Genomic DNA, 19,313 nt, shown 5'->3' on the forward strand with positions numbered 1-19,313 from the left:
GGCAAAGCCGTGGGGTGGTGGGCGGGGCAGCAGTCCGCAAGGTCCGGGCCCTGCCCTGCCCTCGGTTTTGCAGAAAATCAGGAAAAGAAGGGGCGGTTTTATTTAAGCGCACTGGTGTCTGTGTCACTGATGGAGAAGGCTTGCCTCGCCAAAACCACGTGCCCAAGTTTGTTATTTCTAAAATTCCATTCAGAGATGGATCAGTGATACCTCGTAGTTCGCTCTAGTTGTGATTCTGGCACATGCGGTTAACAGCGAAGGGCAGTTCCTTTCCAACCGCATGCCTCAGTCATATAACCTACAGAGCAGGGGGAACACGGACTCGCTCGACGGGGTTGTTGTAGAGATGAAGTAAGTTAAGACGAATAAAGCAACCGGCAAATTCCACACACAAAACCGGGTATGGTATTCTCGGTCCCGTTTTCTCTAACAAAACAAAACGAACACACCCAACTCCAAATCCATCGTCCTCTCCCATTTCAGAGCAGAGAAAAGCCAGCTGTAGAGATGAGCCGGATGAAGATAAAGAGGAGCTGCCTGGGTGAGGGGGAGGCCCCTGCTCGAGGCCCTGCTGGCGTTCCCTCTGCCGTCCTCCTGGGGTCCCTGTCACCGCCTCCCTCCCGGCTGGATCCTGTTTCCTGACTCACACATCTTCCTCTTTCTTGGCTTCCCTCTTCATTTTGCTAAAGCACGTCCTTCAGGAGTTCCAGAGAAATGACGCACTGGCGCCACACTTTTTGAGCCTTGCATGTCTGAAAGTGTCTCTGCTTCTACCCCCGTGCGCAGCTGCTGGGATTCCAGGTTAGAATCGTGCTCCTCAGGATATTGGTGGCCTTGCTCCGTGCCTTACAAATTCCAGTGTTCCTGCTGAGATGTCCAATACCGCTGATTTTTTTAATGTTTATTTTGAGAGAGAGAGAGACAGAGAGCGCACACAAGTGGCAGAGAGGGAGGGAGAGCATCCCAAGCAGGCTCCTTGCTGTCAGCACAGAGCCCGACACGGGGCTCGAACTCATGAGATCATGACCTGGGCCGAGATCAAGGGCTGGACGCCGAGCCCACTGAGCCACCCAGGTGCCCCCGACACCACTGGTTCTTAATCCACCATGTGCCTTCTGAAGTGTTAAGACCGGTCACCTGCGGTGGGTCCTCTTCCCTCACTGTTCCGGGCACTGGCCGGCCTTCGATCTGGAGACCAGCCACACCTTGTTATGCTCACGACACCCTCCTGTTTTCCATTCTCTCTGAGGCACCTGTCCACTGAGGATTAATCCTCATCTCGTCTTTTATTTTCCATGTTTTTGTTTTGCTTTATTTTTGATCTGTTTTCTGAGAGGTCTCTATTCCAACCTTCTCACTGGATTTTTGCTTTTACATTTTCTCACAGCAACCGTCTCTGTCCTTCAACGATAAGCTGCATCCCGGCCCCTTCCCTCTGACACAAGGTCTACCCTGATCTCTCTGAGGCATTAAATGTAGTCTCTTTAAAGTTCTCTTCTGCCCTTCACGCTGCCCGTTTCCTCTAAGTCCTTTCTTCTGCTTATTTTGGTCTTTCATTCTGGAGGCCATTCGCTCCTACTCAAGAGCGAGGCGCTCAGAGCAGGGAAGGGGCAGACCCACAGGGGCGCTGGGAGAGTGGGCTGCAGGCAGCCTGTGTCACAAGAAGACCCCCACAGGTCTTCCCTGGGACCATTCAGTTTCTCCAGTTTTAAATTTTTTTTGATGTCTATTTATTTATTTTGAGAAAGAGAGACAAAGCCGGGGAGGGGCAGGGGGAGAAGGGGAGCGAATCCCAAGCAAGCTCTGCATGGTCAGCAAGGAGCCCCATGCAGGGCTCTAACTCGTGAACACGAGTTCCTGATGTTTCAGATCAGAGTTCTGAGTTTCAGATCATGACCTGTGCTGAAATCGATTGTCGGGTGCTTAACGAACTAAGCCACCCAGGTGCCCCTTCTCCAGTTTAAAAAAAAAAAAAGCTCCAATCTGACTCAGTGGTGAGAACCTAATAAGCATGTCTGCCGGGGTCCAGGGAGCAGGCCGATGGGGGGCTGGAGCTCCCTGTTCGAGGTGCTGGCTGCCAGCCTGTTTGGAGCATGAAGAAATGAGTGACCAACTTGATAAAACCCCACGAGATTGCAAATTAACGTGAGTAAAAAACTCAAGTACAGTAGTGGCTTTTTAGTGCTACCATTCCTAACTGAAATATTTTACAAGTGAAGACACAGCCTTAAGAAACTGGTTCCTTCCCCTCTCCCTTGTTAGCTCATATACAATGTTCCCTTCCTGCCACCTCCTCCAGCCAGACGTACAAACCCGCCATCATCACCACTCCAAGAACGATGAGCTACTTTCTTCGCTTGTAATTCGCGTGCGGACGGGAGAAATGAGAAAGGCACTGCTGTTGGCGACCCTGACCCGCTCTGGTCACCCATGACTTTGGGGGAGCGAAACAGGAAAGAGATGTGGGGACCATCCTGGTGTACATTCCCCTTGTGGAAGAGACCAGGCGGCAGGTCACAAACACCCTCTCGGGCCGTCCACGTGTTCGGGACTCTGTTCCCACAAGGGAAGGCACAGAGCTGCCAAGCCCAAGAAAGAACCCCATTCACCCCGACTCCCCGGCACCTACCACAGGCAAGAAGTGCCTATTCCGTGTTTCCACGTACTTAAGAAGTGACTTTTTTTAGGCTCTGCATTTGGGAGCATAAAAGGCCTTTAAATATTCATAGCAATTTCTGTGCTTTGATTATAGGTTACCTTGCTGTGTAAGACAGGCCTGAAACATATTTGTTAAATATTGTTAAGTTTAAATGCCTACCATAATTACCAGAAACAGGACTATTCTACATAGTTTAGAAACTTAAAAATTGAAGTCAGAGGCCCTTAAGAAGATGAATGCTTTTATCCATTTCGTCCCACAGCTGTGCATATTTAAAAGGCTGACTTGAATTTAAAAAGCCGTGTGACCATGAAAATTGCAATTCTAAAATGTATTCCAAAGTGACCTAATGTGATGGAAAATACAATTCCTTTAGGTACCACATGAGCTATGAAATTTATTCCTGTTCATCAAACAAACCTTAACTATCCTCTACCGAGCTACCTTTCCATCTAAAGTAACGGCAGGGGCACCTGGGTGGCTCAGTCGCTTGAGCATCTGACTTCGGCTCAGGTCACGATCTCAGGGCTCGTGAGTTTGAGCCCCACGTCGGACTCTGTGCTGACAGCTTGGAGCCTGGAGCCTGCTTTGGATTCTGTGTCCCCATCTCTCTCTGCCCTTCCCCTGCTTACACACACACACACACACACACACATACACACACACACACTCTCTCTCTCTCTCTCTCTCTCTCTCTCTCTCTCAAAACTAAACTTTAAAGACAAATTTTTAAAAAGTAAAATAGAAAAATAAAGCCACGGCAGGCATGTCGCACGTGGCCCACGAGCTGCACGTGTATGTGGACACTTACCAGGTTTTTGAAAAGTGCCGTCAACTCCTTTGTGAACACTGAGAACTTCAGGAATGCACTTCCTAAGTCCGGGTCGTCTCTGCACACACAGTTGCCACCGAACTTCTCCAGAGCCTGGGTGTACTGCTCTTCATTTTCCACGTGAGCTACGGGCAGCAAGGTGAGATGCGTGGTTAATACGGCAACCTCTCCATCCCCATCCTCAGCAGCCTCTTCTTAGTTGTGAATAAAACTGAACACATCAGCAGGACAAAAACCTGAGACAAGTCAAGATGCACCAGGAACAGAAATCACTTTGCCGTCCTGACAACGCCCCGTCGTGCTGGCAACGGATCCCAAAGGACAAGCACGATGACCGGGAGGGAAAGCCCCCAGATTCTTCCTCGGGTAAAGAAAACCACTGCCAGCCAATGCCAATACCTGGGCCTGAAAACCATGGCAAGCAAGGGGAACATTTGTCTGTGATGGGTCGCCCCTGACCCTGAGCCAGATTCCCATGACCCCTGAATGGTGTGCCCGCCCACCTTACCAGGGAGGCGCTATGCCCTGGACCCCCAGTGGTGGCCTCAGGGGCTTCCGACATGAGTCTACCAAACAGAAGAGAAAATTAATTTCACTGTTTTAAGCCCTTTTTCCTTGTTTTTATTTTTATTTTTTCCTTTGACATTTCAGAAAAGGACTTGAGAGTTCTGGATAAATTAAATGCATTTCTGAGACTATACTCAGCAAACAAGACAGAAAAACACACAGATGGGTCCTGAAGAATGTGTGGCAGAGCAGGAAGAGCCCTCAGATCTGGGTTCTAGGCCCATGCCTTCCGTGGCATGGAAGGAGCACATACGTGACTCCGGTGAGTAAATGACCCAATGTCTCAGCCACAGGAAGGTCAGAGATCTGCTGTGCGATACTCACAAGGGTAAGGGGAGAATCCAAGAAGAGTGTGGCTGACATCGGCCCCCACCCAACAGCACTGACTGGTAGTCAGAAATAGCAGATGTCATTCATATGATGCACAGTTTATGTTTTTCCACTCCTCACGACAACTTTGTAAGACATATGCATTTTTTCTCATCATGGTGAAAAGAAATCGGGGCTCAAAGAGATCAAATAAGTTGTCCTGGAAAACAGAGTCAGCAAGTGGCCGAGCCAGAGTTCAAACCAGCTTGTTTCGGGGGGTCCAGGGTTCTGTGCACTGGTGTCTGTGTCACTGATGGAGAAGGCTTGCCTTGCCAAAACCACGTGCCCAAGTTTTTGATTTTTAAAATTCCATTTCAGAGATGGATCAGTTATACCTCGTAGTTCACTCTAGTTGTGATTCTGGCACATGCGGTTAAGAGCGAAGGGCAGTTCCTTTCCAACCGCATGCTCTTTTAGAACTATTTCAAAAGTTGGTGGTCAAGACATGGGCAATTCCAGTGTGGTTTTGGAAGGGAGCAACAGCCACAACAGACGTCTGGTGCTGAGGTCACTCCACTGGGTGGGAGAAAACAGAAACGCAGAGACCTAAGTCGCCCTAGGAGCCAGGGGGGAGCCCCTCAAAATGGTACCTGTGCCGCTCTAAGTGAACACTCATGGCGCACTCATGGGGTGAGGGGATTCACCTTCAGTTAATGCCTACCAGGTGGCCTTTAAAGTCTTTGTTCAACTTAACTTGGTAACACTCCGAGGTGTTAACATTATCATCCCTGTTACCTTCTGAATGGGGTGGAACTCAGCGGGGTGATACGATTCGATTCGCCCAAGACGGTACGATTGGTAAGAGGTGGGGCAGGGGTCAAATCCACCCTCTGCCCACTCTGCGGGCTGCCTCCCATGGTCAGACACCGGGGGGAAAGAGGAACCTGCCTTATCTTCACTGGTCGTCAGCCAACCCGATGCAGGACAGACAGCAAGGCTTCACGCTGCAGCACCAGGAAGAATGACGAGCCTCCTGTCATCCCTGCCTTGGGGCTTCTCAATCGACTGCCTCGTACAGGTTATGTCTTAAAACATTCTTTCCCTTACAAATCGTCAAAATAACCTGCTGCTTCCAGCAACCCCAATCATCATCAATGAAGTGTTTGGTCCATCATCATCACCATGATCTCACACGTCTCAAGTGTTCTGTTCCACTGCAGTCATTATTTCTGATGCTCAAACTGTCCCAACTTAGGTCAGTGGGACCCTCTTCACACTGATCTCACTGGGTTTTTTTTTTTTATTATTATTTATTTTTTAATGTTTTTATTTATTTTTGAGACAGAGAGAGACAGAGCATGAGCAGGGGAGGGGCAGAGAGAGACAGGGAGACACAGAATCCGAAGCAGGCTCCAGGCTCTGAGCTGTCAGCACAGAGCCTGACGCGGGGCTCGAACTCACAAACCGCGAGATCATGACCTGAGCTGAAGTCAGATGCTCAACCGACTGAGCCACCCAGGCGCCCCTCACTGGGGTTTTTAACACAAATTTCTCTCCTTGCAAACAAATTGGTAGCTTCTTGAGAAAGACCGTAGCCCTGTATCTCTCTGTGTCTTCCTGAAACAGCAGTGTGGTGCCCCACTGTGAGCACAGTAAACCCTCCATAAATACAGATTAACTGATTGACCCACTGGTCCAGATCGCCCAAAGTTCTGAGATTTTCCTACTAGAGAACAGGAAAGTAGTTGAGCGCCTTTATTTTTCTTTTGCCGAAAACAAACTTAAAATAGGAACCCAAAATAAATAGCTTGGGAATAAAGTTTCTGGAAGGAACCCAAACTGGTCTATCAGCTTTTATTTACGAAATTGTGAAAGCTGTTTTTCTAAAAAGAGCTCGCTCTCTTGCCTCCCCCGATGTTCAAATATATCTTAAACTCTGGTTCGTATTAATGATCCAGAACCCCAAATCCTTCATGTGAGAGGGACTTAGGAAAATGAGGCTCCAAGTCCCTGAGACCACGGCAGGACAAGACTCTGTTTCTTTCTCAATTCTAACCCCACAGCCCTTCCGTTTCCCACATCCCACTGCCCCGAAGTCACACTTTCCACCAACCCAAGTAAAGGGATGAAATGAGAGAGTCTCACAGAAAAGTCTATTATGAAGCCAGTAAGCACACGTACGTTCTGAATTTAGAAGTGAGGACAGCGTTTTGTTGTGTGCTTTTCAGTTTACTTGGTTCTGTTATTTTCAAAAACCCTGGTACCAAGGAGAAGGCCCCGAGCATACAGTGGAAGCCCAAACAGTTGGACCCTAACAGCACAAAGGCAGCCTGTTTATTAACCCTGTGTTATTCCACAAAGGGCCAAGCACAGCGAGGAAGCAAGCGGGGGGCCCAGCACTGCCAAAGGACAGCAGGGGTCCAGAGCCAACTCACCTTCAACCAACCCTTACTTCCACCTCATGTATTTCACTCGTTACCCCCAAGCCTGCAACAGGGGTGGGACCATGTGCTGGGGCGGGACACGACGACGACGAGGGCGCACGTGGTAGCTGGCATGTGTCTCTAGGGAAGGACACGCTAATCCACGCCGCCGATGGCCCGTGCCGTGCCAGGTGCTGAGGATTCAGAGACGCCAAGAAGCCGACATCTGAACTGGGGCTCCAAGGTCAGGTGGCAATTTCCAAACAGGGAAGAAAGAGGAAGGTAGTCGACCCCAGGGAGCGGCGTGGAGCCTCGTGTGTTCAGAGGCTGTGAACGCTTTCTCAGGTGGAAAGCCCCGGCCTGCACGCGGCGCTCAACCCTCAAAACCATCACAGGGCAGCACAGGCCCTCCTCCTCAGGGCCATCCATGCCCACCACTAGGTCTTTTCAGTTGAAATGGGCCCTGGCCCAGAAGCCTCTCTTTACAGACAGGAGCGCAAAGCTCCGAGAGGGTGCCGACTTGCTCAAGGTGACGCAGCAGATCTGGAGCAGCGTTGGAGCAAGAGCTCAGGTTTCCTGACACCCAGTCCTCCAGCGTTCTCCCATCTGCTCGCCACGCAGCCACCACTCTCGGCTCTAGGCTGACGGAAGTGTCACAGTCTGCCAGCCGAGCACACGTGCCGGTAACCCAAACACCAAGGGCCACAACCAGAGAGCAACGGTGGTGGGCAGGTCACCCTGACTCGGCCCATCCGAGCCCCTGCTCCTGGCCAGACCGCCAGCCGCTCCGGTCAACCCCGTCTGACACCACACATCCCAACCACCCACACAGACAGCTCCGCCAAGGGTGCATTTAGGAAGAGACGTATGTTTCTCCGCAGTGGCGGCTTTACAAAGACACTCCCTGGATTGCATGGCGATTGACAGTCACCCGTGGGCCACAATTTTAATGTCAGGATAATCTGCACATCAAGGACACCATTTCCCCGCACACGGGCGACCCTACGCATCTTTCGCATCTGACGTGGAGCACGCAGCTCCCGGGAGAACAACGGTTTCCCGAGAGGATCAAAGACGGCCCCTGCTTCCAACAGGATCTCTGCCCTGTGACCATCCATCCCGTGGGAGAAAACCGTTTTTAGAGCTTTATTTCCAGAGTCGTCCCAGATGAGAGCCGCTCAGTTCACCATCTGGTAATCTGTATCGACAGCCCACAGCAGTTCTGCCATCCAATAACCCCACTTCAGAAATCTATTCTAAGGAAACAATCCAGGTGACCAAGAGATGTGTGTACAGAAGAATCTGCAGAGAATGAGAACGGAGACCGCCCAGCGCTCCGACAATGTGGAAATGGTTAAAGAACGGTCTCTCCAAAGTGGAGTCCTATGGAGGTTTTTGAAATCATGGAGTAGGAACATGTCAGGATACGTTTAAAAAAAAAAAAAAGGTAGGATACAAAACTGCACATTTAGTGTCCACTTTGTAAAAAGTTAGAATGTAGAGGAGTCTGAAAGGAAAAGGCATCAAAATGCTAAGTGGTGGTAAACACAGCGAGCACTCAACCACCAGCGCGGTCTATGCGACACTGGACCCTTTCCAGGTGGGCGTCTCACGGCCCCGGGAGCATCCGTGGGAGCGGACACGCCCAGCCCGGGGCTGCAGACCAGGAGCACACCCCAGCCTGTCACCTGGGAAGCGGGACCTGCCCACGACCATGCCTTTGTGCTACTGCTTTTCTTCTTTCCTTTTTGATTTTATTTGGAAGTACTCGTCGCACCCAACGTGGGGCTCGAACTCACAACCCTGCGATCAAGAGTCGCGTACTCCCCTCACTGAGTCAGCCAGGAGCCCCTGTTCTACTGCTTCTCTGAATTTTTCTAAACAAAGCTCACATAATCTTTATAATCCGAAAACAACATCTAGAATAAATAAATTAAACTCAGGTGTCAGCTACAACGGGTAGATTACTCTGGCTCTGTGTGCCTGTGGAGGATATTATATTCTGTCTCCCCACCAGTCTCTCCTGGACAGGCTGACATGATGGAGACAGACCTTGGGACCTGAGTACCTACCCGAATTATCTCTGACAAGACACAGGTGCCTATAACCAAAACCAGTTTGATGAGAACACCCTCCCTACTTTATAACCCCTGAGCCCACGCTCAAGACAAGCCAGACAGGAGGGAAAGATGGCCTCCCTCTTGGAACCTCATCACTTGCCATGTCTCCAACATACTGTGCTCTTTTCTATTTTCAAAACTCATTTCCTTTAACTCTTTCCTGGGGCGTCCCCGCTGACCTTATGGCAACTACCAGTCCTCACGGAGGTCATCACGGATGTATCTAGTCTGGTTATGTCTAGCATGGGAAGCTCGCGATGGAGTCAAGGTCAAGGTGTGGGCTGGCTATTGAAATATGAAAACTTTAGTCTGAGATCACTGCATACTCTTTGATCCCGCCCTATATTAATGACAAAAAAAATGAGAGTTAGAGGTCTGTGTGAAGAACTCCACACAGCCCCCCTGCATCTATATAAAACTCCCACTGCCCGCAGAAAAGTGCATTTGGGAGGAAAGGGGGAGGGGGGAAGAACAGAGACCAGTCTACTAGATGAGGTCTTTTTTTTTATGCTGTCCTTTCTGTCACTTTAGATTACAGGCTCAGAGTACAGAAAACCTCTCAACATGCACTTGTATGTACTCATTCTGTAGCTCCCGAATACGCGCTACCAGTCGAGAACTTTCTGGTTATGATAGGGTAACAACCCAATCACCCTGAAAGCCCATTCTGCAGCGAGCACTAATGAACACTAAAGATTCATGAGCCACAGCCCCTGCCTCAAGGAGCAAACCTCTGCAAGAGAGAAAGACTCACACGCCCGTCAGTTCGGTGCAGAGGGCGCAGCTAGAAAGGGAACGACACGGGGGATGCTCGGGGGCCAGGGATGGCCAGAGCCCGGGGAGCATCCGGCGGGGGTCAGAGGAAGGACCGCATCCGAAGTAACAGAGGGTCCCAAAAGGCTGTACAGTGACATGATTAAGACTCGTATTCAAGACCGTCGAATCTGGAAGGGACAAAGACGGATAAACCCTGGCACCTGCCAAGGCACAATGTAGCAGGATGGCGATAAACGTGCAAGAACAGCCCATCGCTGGCGATGCTGCCGGAGGTAGAAACACAGCCTGCGATGAGGAAGAGTCCATTTTCTGGGGCTGGGGATGGAAAAGGCTTCTCAGAGGAGATGAAGCCTAAAGGACTCTTGTGCTTCAGAATCCAGTCCAAGAGATTAAAGCCAAGCAGTCAGCTGCTTGACTCACCCCGGCCTCTCCTTATGCAAAGAGCTGCTTCCCATCCCCAGGCTGCTCTACCACCAAAGCAGAGGAGGAGGCAGGAGCTCCGGCCGAGGAGCCCCTTCAGCCTGGCGTCCCCAGGGGCCTGGCCCAGAAAGCACGGAGGCAAATCAACGTCTGCTGACTGTGGACTGTCGCTGCTGGAAACGTTACGCCCCCGAACTGCACGGACGCCCTCTGTGGGCAAAGCGGCTTGACCGGCCACACTACACAGAGTGCATGTGGTCACTGCAAAGTGCTCTCAGCCTTCCTCCCCTTGATTCTTGCCTCCTCGTCCCTGAAGGATACAACTCACATTACTTCCAGATGCTCCCCAGACTCCCCCCACCCCACTTCTTTGATAGCACAGCCAGCGGACCAGAAGGAAAGACCACTCCTGTGGTGTGGCGAGGTCCCCCAGAGTCTTCATGCCCAGGAACAAGCAGCCTTGAAAAATCAGTGGTCTCCAAGCCTCATGTAATAGCTGCCATTTGTGTAGGAAAAATTGTGGATACACATACATACATACATACATACATACATACATATATTTACACACACACACACACACACACACACACACACACAATCTTTCACGCCTACAACTCTGGGAGATTTTACAGATGAGGAAACAGGTTCGGATACTCTCTGAATAATGCAGTCAATGTTTTATAGTAAGTAAGGCGGAGAATCGGCTCTGTGATGATACCCACATCTGTAAACTGTGAGGGTTTAGCCAGATCAGTGTTTCTTTAATCTTCTGTTGATGACGGACACCAACAAAAATCAGAAAGATGTTTTGATGCAAGGAAAAGGTATCTTCACATAATTTTTCATACACATTTTGGGACACAGACCCCTGTCCGCAGACCCTACATATGCCAGGTGAGAAAGCCCTAGCCTGGGTGAGCTTTTAAAGTCCCTCCCAAATAGATACCGTGACCCTCGGTATGATTCATGTTAATACTTGGGACTTGAAGTCACAAATCCTAGCGTTCCTTCTGATTAGCTATCCTTCCATGATTAATACATTGATCACTGCTACCAGGATTCCACAATTCCCCACCTAAATTCCAACCATTATTCTTAACCTGAAGAGAAGAGGCCACAAACCCACAAACATCTCGGAGACCTATAGGTGGACGGCCTCTGAAGGTCTCAGAGTCAATGTCGCCATGGCCCCTACAACCTCCTTAGAAAAGAGGCGCGCCACGCCAGTGACCAGCTCACCCAGCCAGCTCCTCTCTCGTGTTTGAGTCAAAGCCCGATCCCATGAAAGTACCCTCTAGAGAGGAACACGTAATATCTCACTTCCTCATCCGAGACAACGCCTTCGGATATGCGTTCTCCCTACCCTCCCGAGCCAAGATGCACCAGCACCTTCCAACGTCCTCCTACAAGGAGGTTTTCAGCTTGAGGACTCTGAGGTTCCTCTTTAAATGCTGCTCCTACAATTCAGTAATGGGGGTTAACTACCTTTTTGGATTTTTTTTTTAAACACACTTCCCCTAAGGTCACTTGACTCACCTTTGAGCTTCTCATGTACTGGGTCACACCAGTCGTGATCAACCAAAACCACCTGGAGGTTTTCCAAAGGATCATAGGGCTCAGCCAGATATCTGGTACATTCCCACCGCATTACTGCTTGCTCCTTCTCCACTGCGGGCCCTCATTCACAGACAGCGGTGCCACGGTCAACAGCAGAGGGGGGGGAAGCAGGTCTGGGTTTGAATCTCAGCTGCTCTAATCGCTAGCTGTACAGCCCCGGGCAAATGACTACTCTGCACCTCAGTGACCTCATCTGTAAGTGGAGTTATGGACAGTACCTACGTCACAAAGTTGTCGGGAGGGGTATATTTAAGTAAAGTACTTATTTAGCATAGTGCCTGCCCTACAACAAATACTTCACAAGTGTCAGGTTTTTATTACTGTTATTATGCCTCCACTCTCCAGTTTATGAACATCAATACAGAAGCATTTTCTTTTCTTTATTGTGTGTTATAATCTCCTATTCCTTTTGATCACAGATATGGTATCAGACATTTCGTATCCTGAGTTTTTATAGGCTGGATATTCCATCATCGGTATTTTTCTTTGTGTTGCTACAGAACCATAATTCCCTCAGGTAGTAGGTCCTAATTCAGTGACAGGAGGCTTTCGGGTTTTCTCTGTGATAAGGCACTACGACAATGCAATGAGCCTTGCTGTGCATCTTCCCGCATCAAGATTTGTATTTTTCTTCATATGAACTGCCAAACTGCTTTTAAAAAACTCCATGCACCAATTTTCAATGCCACAACAAAGGGGAATACCGGTTCCACTGGATTCATGCCAATCACTGGGGATTACCGTGATTTAGTTATTCTCTCATGTAACAGGTGGAAAATCATGCCAGATATAGGACCTTCCGAATGCACGATGAAATGTCACTTCCCAAACTATTTCACAGATTTCTTTTAAACTGCTCTCTCCTAATTGTAAGATATCTATAATAGAGACAATTCTCTGCATTAATTTTGAGCCCTGTATTAATTTCATAGCCATATTCTAATTAGCATCACAAATAACACGGAGAAATACACATACACACGCACACAAAATTACTAAATTCTCATTTCCTTTTGTATGGGTAAGGGTTTACGGGAAGATTAGCATTTCTTTCTTTGTACTTCTCATTTCAAGGATGTGACAAACTTCTCTAGGACATTCACATCAAGGGTGAAGAAGAGATTTCCCTCTCTCAGGAAAAAGCCCCACCACGTCTTTAAAATGGAGTCATTCTAGAGAAGGGAAAATGAAAGTCTTCCGTTGCTTCCTTCTTGAGAAAGATGAATTTTTCCACCCACTGATATGTCAAACAGCTAAAAATCCCCGCTCGCTTCAACTTCCCACTGGGGGAGCTGAAAACACCACTGGACTAAAACAGAGCTTGGGAAATTTTAGACTAAGAAAAGTTTTAGAACAAATGTAAACTGGGTGTTTTTAAGAGGTCAGTAGCAGTCTATCATGAGGGGGGAAATTACCATAGACACTGCTTCTCAACAAACATTATAATAAGTTATAAAGTTATTAAACCATTATAATAAGCGCTTCTGCAAACCTGTACATAAGATGTACCAGAAAATACAGCTGGCTGGCTGGTCATCTGTTTTGAAAAATGGGAGTGAAGATAATATACTTGCTACTGTGTTGTATCTACAGGGACATACTTGATACCCTTTTGGCTCAGTCCAACGTTCAAAGTCGTGTGTGTGAGAGCGTGTGTGTGTATGCACACGTGTGGTACTATTCTCAAAGACCAGCAGCTTCGGCGTCACCTGGGAACTCAGCAGATTGGCAAATTCCCAGGCTCCATCCTGCACCCTACTGAACCAGAAACTCTAAAGGCGGGGCCACCCAGCAACCCGTGTTTTAATAAGACCTCCAGGGGATTCTGGGGCGCTCTGAAGTTTCAGAACCACTACTCTAATGCTCAGGTTGGCAAACTTTCTCCTAAAAAGCCAGAGAGTAAATATTAAAGGCTTTGCAGACCAAGAGGCAATATTGAGGTTACAGTGTAGGTCCATGGTGAGACAGTAAGACCCATCCTTAGCTCCCTGGCTGTAAAAACACAGCTGGTGTCTCTAAGGCATCTCAAATCCCCCTTGTACATAAATCTGTATCAATCCTCACACAGCAGAATACACACTCTGCCATCATCATGTACACCGCTCACATCCAAAACTGTAAGAGGACGGTCTCAGAACTCGCAGCGGAAACACGGTCACATACAAATGGGTATTTATTGGGCACCTGCTCTGGACGTGCCAGGCTCTGTGCAAGAACACTCAGGGAGTATATTCGCGGCTGCCATGCTTACCATGTGCCCGGAACCAGATCTGTCACTTCTGTTGCGTCACCTCGGTTAATCTTTATTAACAGCATTTTAAAATATTAAGATTCCCAGTCTCACCTATGAAGACACTGAGGCTCAGAGCGATTAGGCAATTTTCCTGCCACAGGCTTTTCGAGTAGCACGTGAATTTGTTCCAGGCTTCTTGGACTGTAACACCTGTGTGCTCTTACCCTAAACCACACTGCCTCCAAGAATTGGTCAGTGACCTCAAGGACCTGCCTTCTAATTGAGAAGCAGAGGTCAACAGACATAGAACTATTAGAGAATAATAAAGAGCAGTATTTAAAGGGTAAATAATGCCTGTTTATTAGGTACTCTTATTTCTGGCTAAACGAGAGTCAAAACGGATTCAACTGCAAGACTCAGAATTCAGAGGTGAGGTGTGGAAGGCAGAAGAATGTCTGCTCTCGCCCCAAAGATGCGCACATCCTAATCCCTGGACCTATTCCAAGTCCCTGGACCTATTCCTAATCCCTGGACCTATCCCTAATCCCTGGACCTAATTCCTAGATGTCCTGCTGCCTGACAAATGGGAATTGAGGTTGCAAGTGAAATTTATAAGTTGTGAATCAGCTGACTCTGGGCTGGGGAGATTATCCTGGGTCATCAGCGTCGCCCAGTGTGACCACAGGATCTTTACCTGTGCAAACGGGAGGCAGAGGACTCAGTATCGGCTGCGGACAAAACTGTGCCGTGTTCTCCTTGCACCTACGCTTGTATCTTGAAGTCCCACCCCCAGCGTGATGGTATGCGGAGGGAGGGCTTTGGGAGATAATGAGGTCTGGATGAGGTCACTGGGGTGGGGCTCTCCCGATGGGCATCCTCGAGTTCCACCACGTGAGGACACGGAGCCAAGGCAGCCGTCTGCAAGCCAGGGAGAGAGCCTTCACCACAACCCGGCCGTGTGGACACCATGCTCTCAGGCTTCCGGCCTCTACAACCACGAGACACACGGGTCTGTGGTTTAAGTCACCCAGTGTGGTGTTCTGTCATGGCAGCCTGTGCAGAATAAGAGTCACAGTGACAGGGTGTGAAAAAGACTCTACCGGCCATCGCTGGCTTTGAAGAGGGAAGGCCACACACCAAGGAATGGAGGCAGCCTCTGAAAGCAGGACAAGGCAAGGAAGCGCCTGTCCCCTGGGCCTCCAGGAAGGAGCTCTGCCAACACCCCCACTTCAGCCCATGAGACCCGTCTCAGACTCGTGACCTCCAGAGCCGTGAGCTACGTTTGTCGGTTTCCTGTTCATTTCAAGTTTTTGCTGAAAGCTGTGTATCAGATCACTTTATTCCTGCATCCTCTCAGTTGTTTCCTCCCTTTATATGCTCCTTTCCTTTCCTACCTGGCGAGATCTGGCTTTACACTCCTTTTTCCAGGATCTTTCTGTGGTCTTTGTCCAGTGTCAGTCTAGCAATAACCACCTCGCCAGGGTGAAGGCCACACGGACAGCTGTGACGCTCGCCTTCTCTGACCACCGTGTACGTGCTGGGTGCAGATAACGTACGTCTGCCTGTAGAGCTGGAGTACTCCGCCAGTTTGCTGACCTTTGTAGTGTCCTCACACTACGTTATCCTTGCGGACGGGCACAGCTCGGACACTGTGCTTCTGTCTCAGCTCTTTAGAAAGAGGGGAAGCATCTTCCTGTGAACGCGGGAAGGTGCACTGAAATGCCTTTTACAGTTCTTGGTCCGGTCAGAAGTCACAAAGGGACTGAACTTCATCTTGGCCCCTGGGGCTTCAGCGATGGCCACAAAAGGGAAGAAATAAATTTATCATTTAAGGCACTCCGTTGATGGCAAGTCGTCGTGGCAGCCATGGAAGACTAATACAAGAGACTAAAGAAGACCTACACCGGGTCCGGTGTCGGCTTGATGGAGATGGGTGGGGAAGGGTGGGCAGGTTTTCAACAGGTACCTGGGTCAGGAGGGAGCAGGGAATGGGGCCAGATGGCAGACAGCATGCAAAGACAGATACGGTCATGACATGCTGATGAAGCAGGGACAGGTCAACCAGCCCGGAACAGAGACACTGGGGACAGCTGGAGATCAGTTAGAGGTCAGATGGGGCCAATCCATGACCAATCAGGAAAGCAGGCAGGGAAGTCCCAGCCTCAGAGAAATTAAGGAACGCAAGATGGGAAAGGTATGTGGCAGGATCAGGCATAAATGGTGAGTTCTTGTTGTTGTTCTTTCAATCACACATGAAATGAGTGGTCTTCCTCAGCAAGCAGTTGCCTTAGGACATTAAGCACTCCAAGGATCTGGAACTGGGAACTACCTGCCCCCAGAGGCAGAAGGAGTGCACACTCACATTGCTCCTGAGCGACCGTGGTCGCCCACGGCTAATCCTATCCAGAATGCGCCCCACTGATCTCTGATGTCTACTGCTATCCTTACTCACACCCCTCTACCAAAAATATTCAAGAGAATGTATTACTAAAAGCAGTTCTAGAGAAGAGTTTTCCAAAATGCTGTGAACAGTGTCAGCAGCATCACAGGAAAAGGCATAGGGTTTCCTCAGGTGACTTTTTTGAAGCAGGACAACACTGCCCTGAAATAAAGACTTCAGGATCAGTACTCTGACTTCAAAATAATTCAGACTCATGGCCTTATCATAACTCAAGCTTGGCATGATCTATTAGATGGGTAAAAAAGATCACAGAAATAGGAGGTCCCCCAAGGTCAGGCTAACAGCCTGCTGTGTGGCACCTCTGGAAGGACACAGGTTGGGTGCCCAGAGTACAATGTTAAAATTCCAGAACCAACTTCTCAACTTGCTCACGCCTCAGTTTCCTCTAATAAAGTGGCAAAATGTCACTTCGAGCAGACAGAAGAGAATGTGCAAAGGGAAGAAGGCACAAATACTGGCATGCTGGGGGAAACTCAAGCTATTCCAAAGACAGGCACAGAGAAGGGACCCCTGGACAGGTGGCCTGGGGCCAGGGGGGCCGGGGGGGGGGGGGGGCAGGGGCTCGGTCTGCATCTGGTGTTCTGCTGTGCTTAACTAAGTGGAGGCTTATGTTGGATTGAGGAAGGGAGTCAGTGGCAATTTCATAAGCAAACAAATCTGGAAAAGGTTAGGACATCTCCTCTCACAATCCACATTAGCATGTTAAAATCTTCAGCTAGTCCTGCCGGAGTAGACACCTGCTTACCTGTGCTTTTACCCCAATTTCCCTAAGATTCTAGAGCCCATGAAGGCCTCCCTCATCTCTCCCAGGCTCTGCAACTCCCCTTCACAAACATCAAAGTGGATAATGTGAAAACACCGCAGAGTTCTGAGCAGAGAAGTGGCATCACTAGGCTCTATTTTTTTTTTAACTTTTGTTTTTAATGTTTATTCATTTTTTTGAGAGAGAGAGAGACTGAGCGTGAGTGGGGGAAGAGCAGATAGAGAGGGAGACACAGAATCCGAAGAGGCTCCAGGCTCTGAGCTGTCAGCACCAAGCCTGACACGGGGCTCGAACTCACAGACCGTGAGATCATGACCTGAGCCGAAGTCGGACACTTAACTGACTGAGCCACCCGGAGGCCCCCACTAGGCTCTATTTTAGAAAATGACTCTGGGGCAGGTAAAGGAAGGGGGTTTGTGGCCCACGCTCAACAACAGAGGTGAGAAAGGCAGGTGAGACATGAGTGTTACTAAATTCATACAGTCTTGCTTCCTGACACCAATGTGTTTACGCCTCCTCCCTCTATGCTTGTTTAAAGCTACAAGGCACAGCACTGGGCCGGCCTATGGGGACACGCATGTCCTTCTCAGGACTGGTGGCAGTCACGCGGCCAACGTCTGCATGAGAAGCGCAGCGCTCCATTTTTATTTCTGATCAGAACAGCCTTCTCGACATACGACTTTAAAATCACTTTTGAACCTGATCAGATTATAAAATACCTTTTTGAACTAGCCTTAAATCATAAACTCAAAAGCCCAAGTGAGCGCAGTAAAAAAGCAAAAACTCTCTTGAGATACTGTTTGAGATCTGTTGTTTGTCAACAGAGCTAAGCAACCATCTTTGAGCGATTTCTTGAAATCCTGAAGACAGTTGGTCAGCGTGCCAGACCCACTGAGGACGTGTGGCTGCCTCCAAGCAGAGCAGCCTACCGAGCACAGTCCTGTGTTCTTGGAACAAGCGAAGTTCCACGGAGCATCCTGGGAAGACGCTGAGCCCTCTGAACTCAGACTGCTCGTTCACAAAATGAGAACAGTTTGTAAAGACCAGCATAATGTATAGAAAGCACAAGGTTTGTAGTAAGTGTTCCAAAACATACAAATGATCATTATTCCTCCCCGTTCCCCGACTTTGTCCAGGAAGAGTTAAAGGCAGGTGACCAGTTTGGATAGTCAGACATTTGTTTCAGTAAAGCTCGGTGTGGAGTTAAGTGAAGAGTTTTAGGCTCTTTGTTATTTCCTTTTAAATAGAAACTAATTTCCTACGTATGTTTACTTCCAGTTACATGTTAGCCAATGATAGTTCGAATTCCACTTCTTTCTTGCATAAAATCAGCAGTTGTCAGGTAGCCAATCAATGTTTACGCAAAGGCAAGCTAAAGATGGTGGCTTCTGTCTTTGCTTTGTTTTTTATACGCCGCAGAGGACTCAAGCACACCTGGACGAGGCCTTCCACTGTGGCACTGATGACCCTCTGGGCCAGCTAATTCATTGTTGGGAACCGTCCTGTGCGCTGTAGGACCTTCAGCAGCATCCCTGGCCTCTACCGTAAGGTGCCAACGGCACGCGCACGAGGCCCCCACACGTGCGCACACGCACCTCTCGGGTGTTCATACCAAACGGGGGGTGCAAGACCACCCTGGCTGAGGACCACCGATCTGCATCCTAACCCAACTGGATTATCTCAGAGCCAAGGAAACCAGGGCTGCAAAGTGCTAAGCGAGCTGCCCCAGGGCACAACGGCGAGGGCCACAAAGTCCAGGTCCAAAAAGCTTTCGAATTCAGTCAGGACAAGCTCGGTCACAAACCACTTAAGTCCCTCCCACCTCTTCTTTGCTTTCTTGAATTTCTTTCACATCCATTTGGAATTTAGCCATAAACAACTTAATACCTGTCTAATCATTTTAACATCAATACATTACAATATATGAAATATGGAAAGTGAAAGGAGGAAAAATATCTATAAAGTCAAAATGCTAAAGCAATCATTTTTTAGCACATTTCCCCCAAATATTTTTTATATATATACATGCACAGGGACATACGTACACACATACATACCATATACACTGTAGGTACATATACATGTGTGTATAATCTGTTTCCCTTAGAATTTCAGTGGACTCTCTCAAT

At 48.8% G+C, this 19,313-nt stretch overlaps 1 protein-coding gene across 5 annotated transcripts in view; it reads right to left on the reverse strand.

Annotated features, from left to right (window-relative positions):
• Nucleotides 1-19,313, reverse strand: part of ASAP2 (ArfGAP with SH3 domain, ankyrin repeat and PH domain 2) — a 173,967-nt gene that overhangs the window by 89,570 nt on the left and 65,084 nt on the right. For all 5 annotated transcript variants that reach the window (XM_053891168.1, XM_053891167.1, XM_053891165.1 and 2 more), the window contains exon 3: nucleotides 3,471-3,616. In XM_053891168.1, coding sequence (XP_053747143.1) covers nucleotides 3,471-3,616 — 146 coding nt within the window. The remainder of the gene's footprint in view (nucleotides 1-3,470; nucleotides 3,617-19,313) is intronic.

The sequence above is a fragment of the Panthera pardus genome, unplaced genomic scaffold, assembly GCF_024362965.1.
Source record: "Panthera pardus isolate Hobbes unplaced genomic scaffold, ASM2436296v1 HiC_scaffold_26, whole genome shotgun sequence".
Classification (NCBI taxonomy): Eukaryota; Metazoa; Chordata; class Mammalia; order Carnivora; family Felidae; genus Panthera; species Panthera pardus.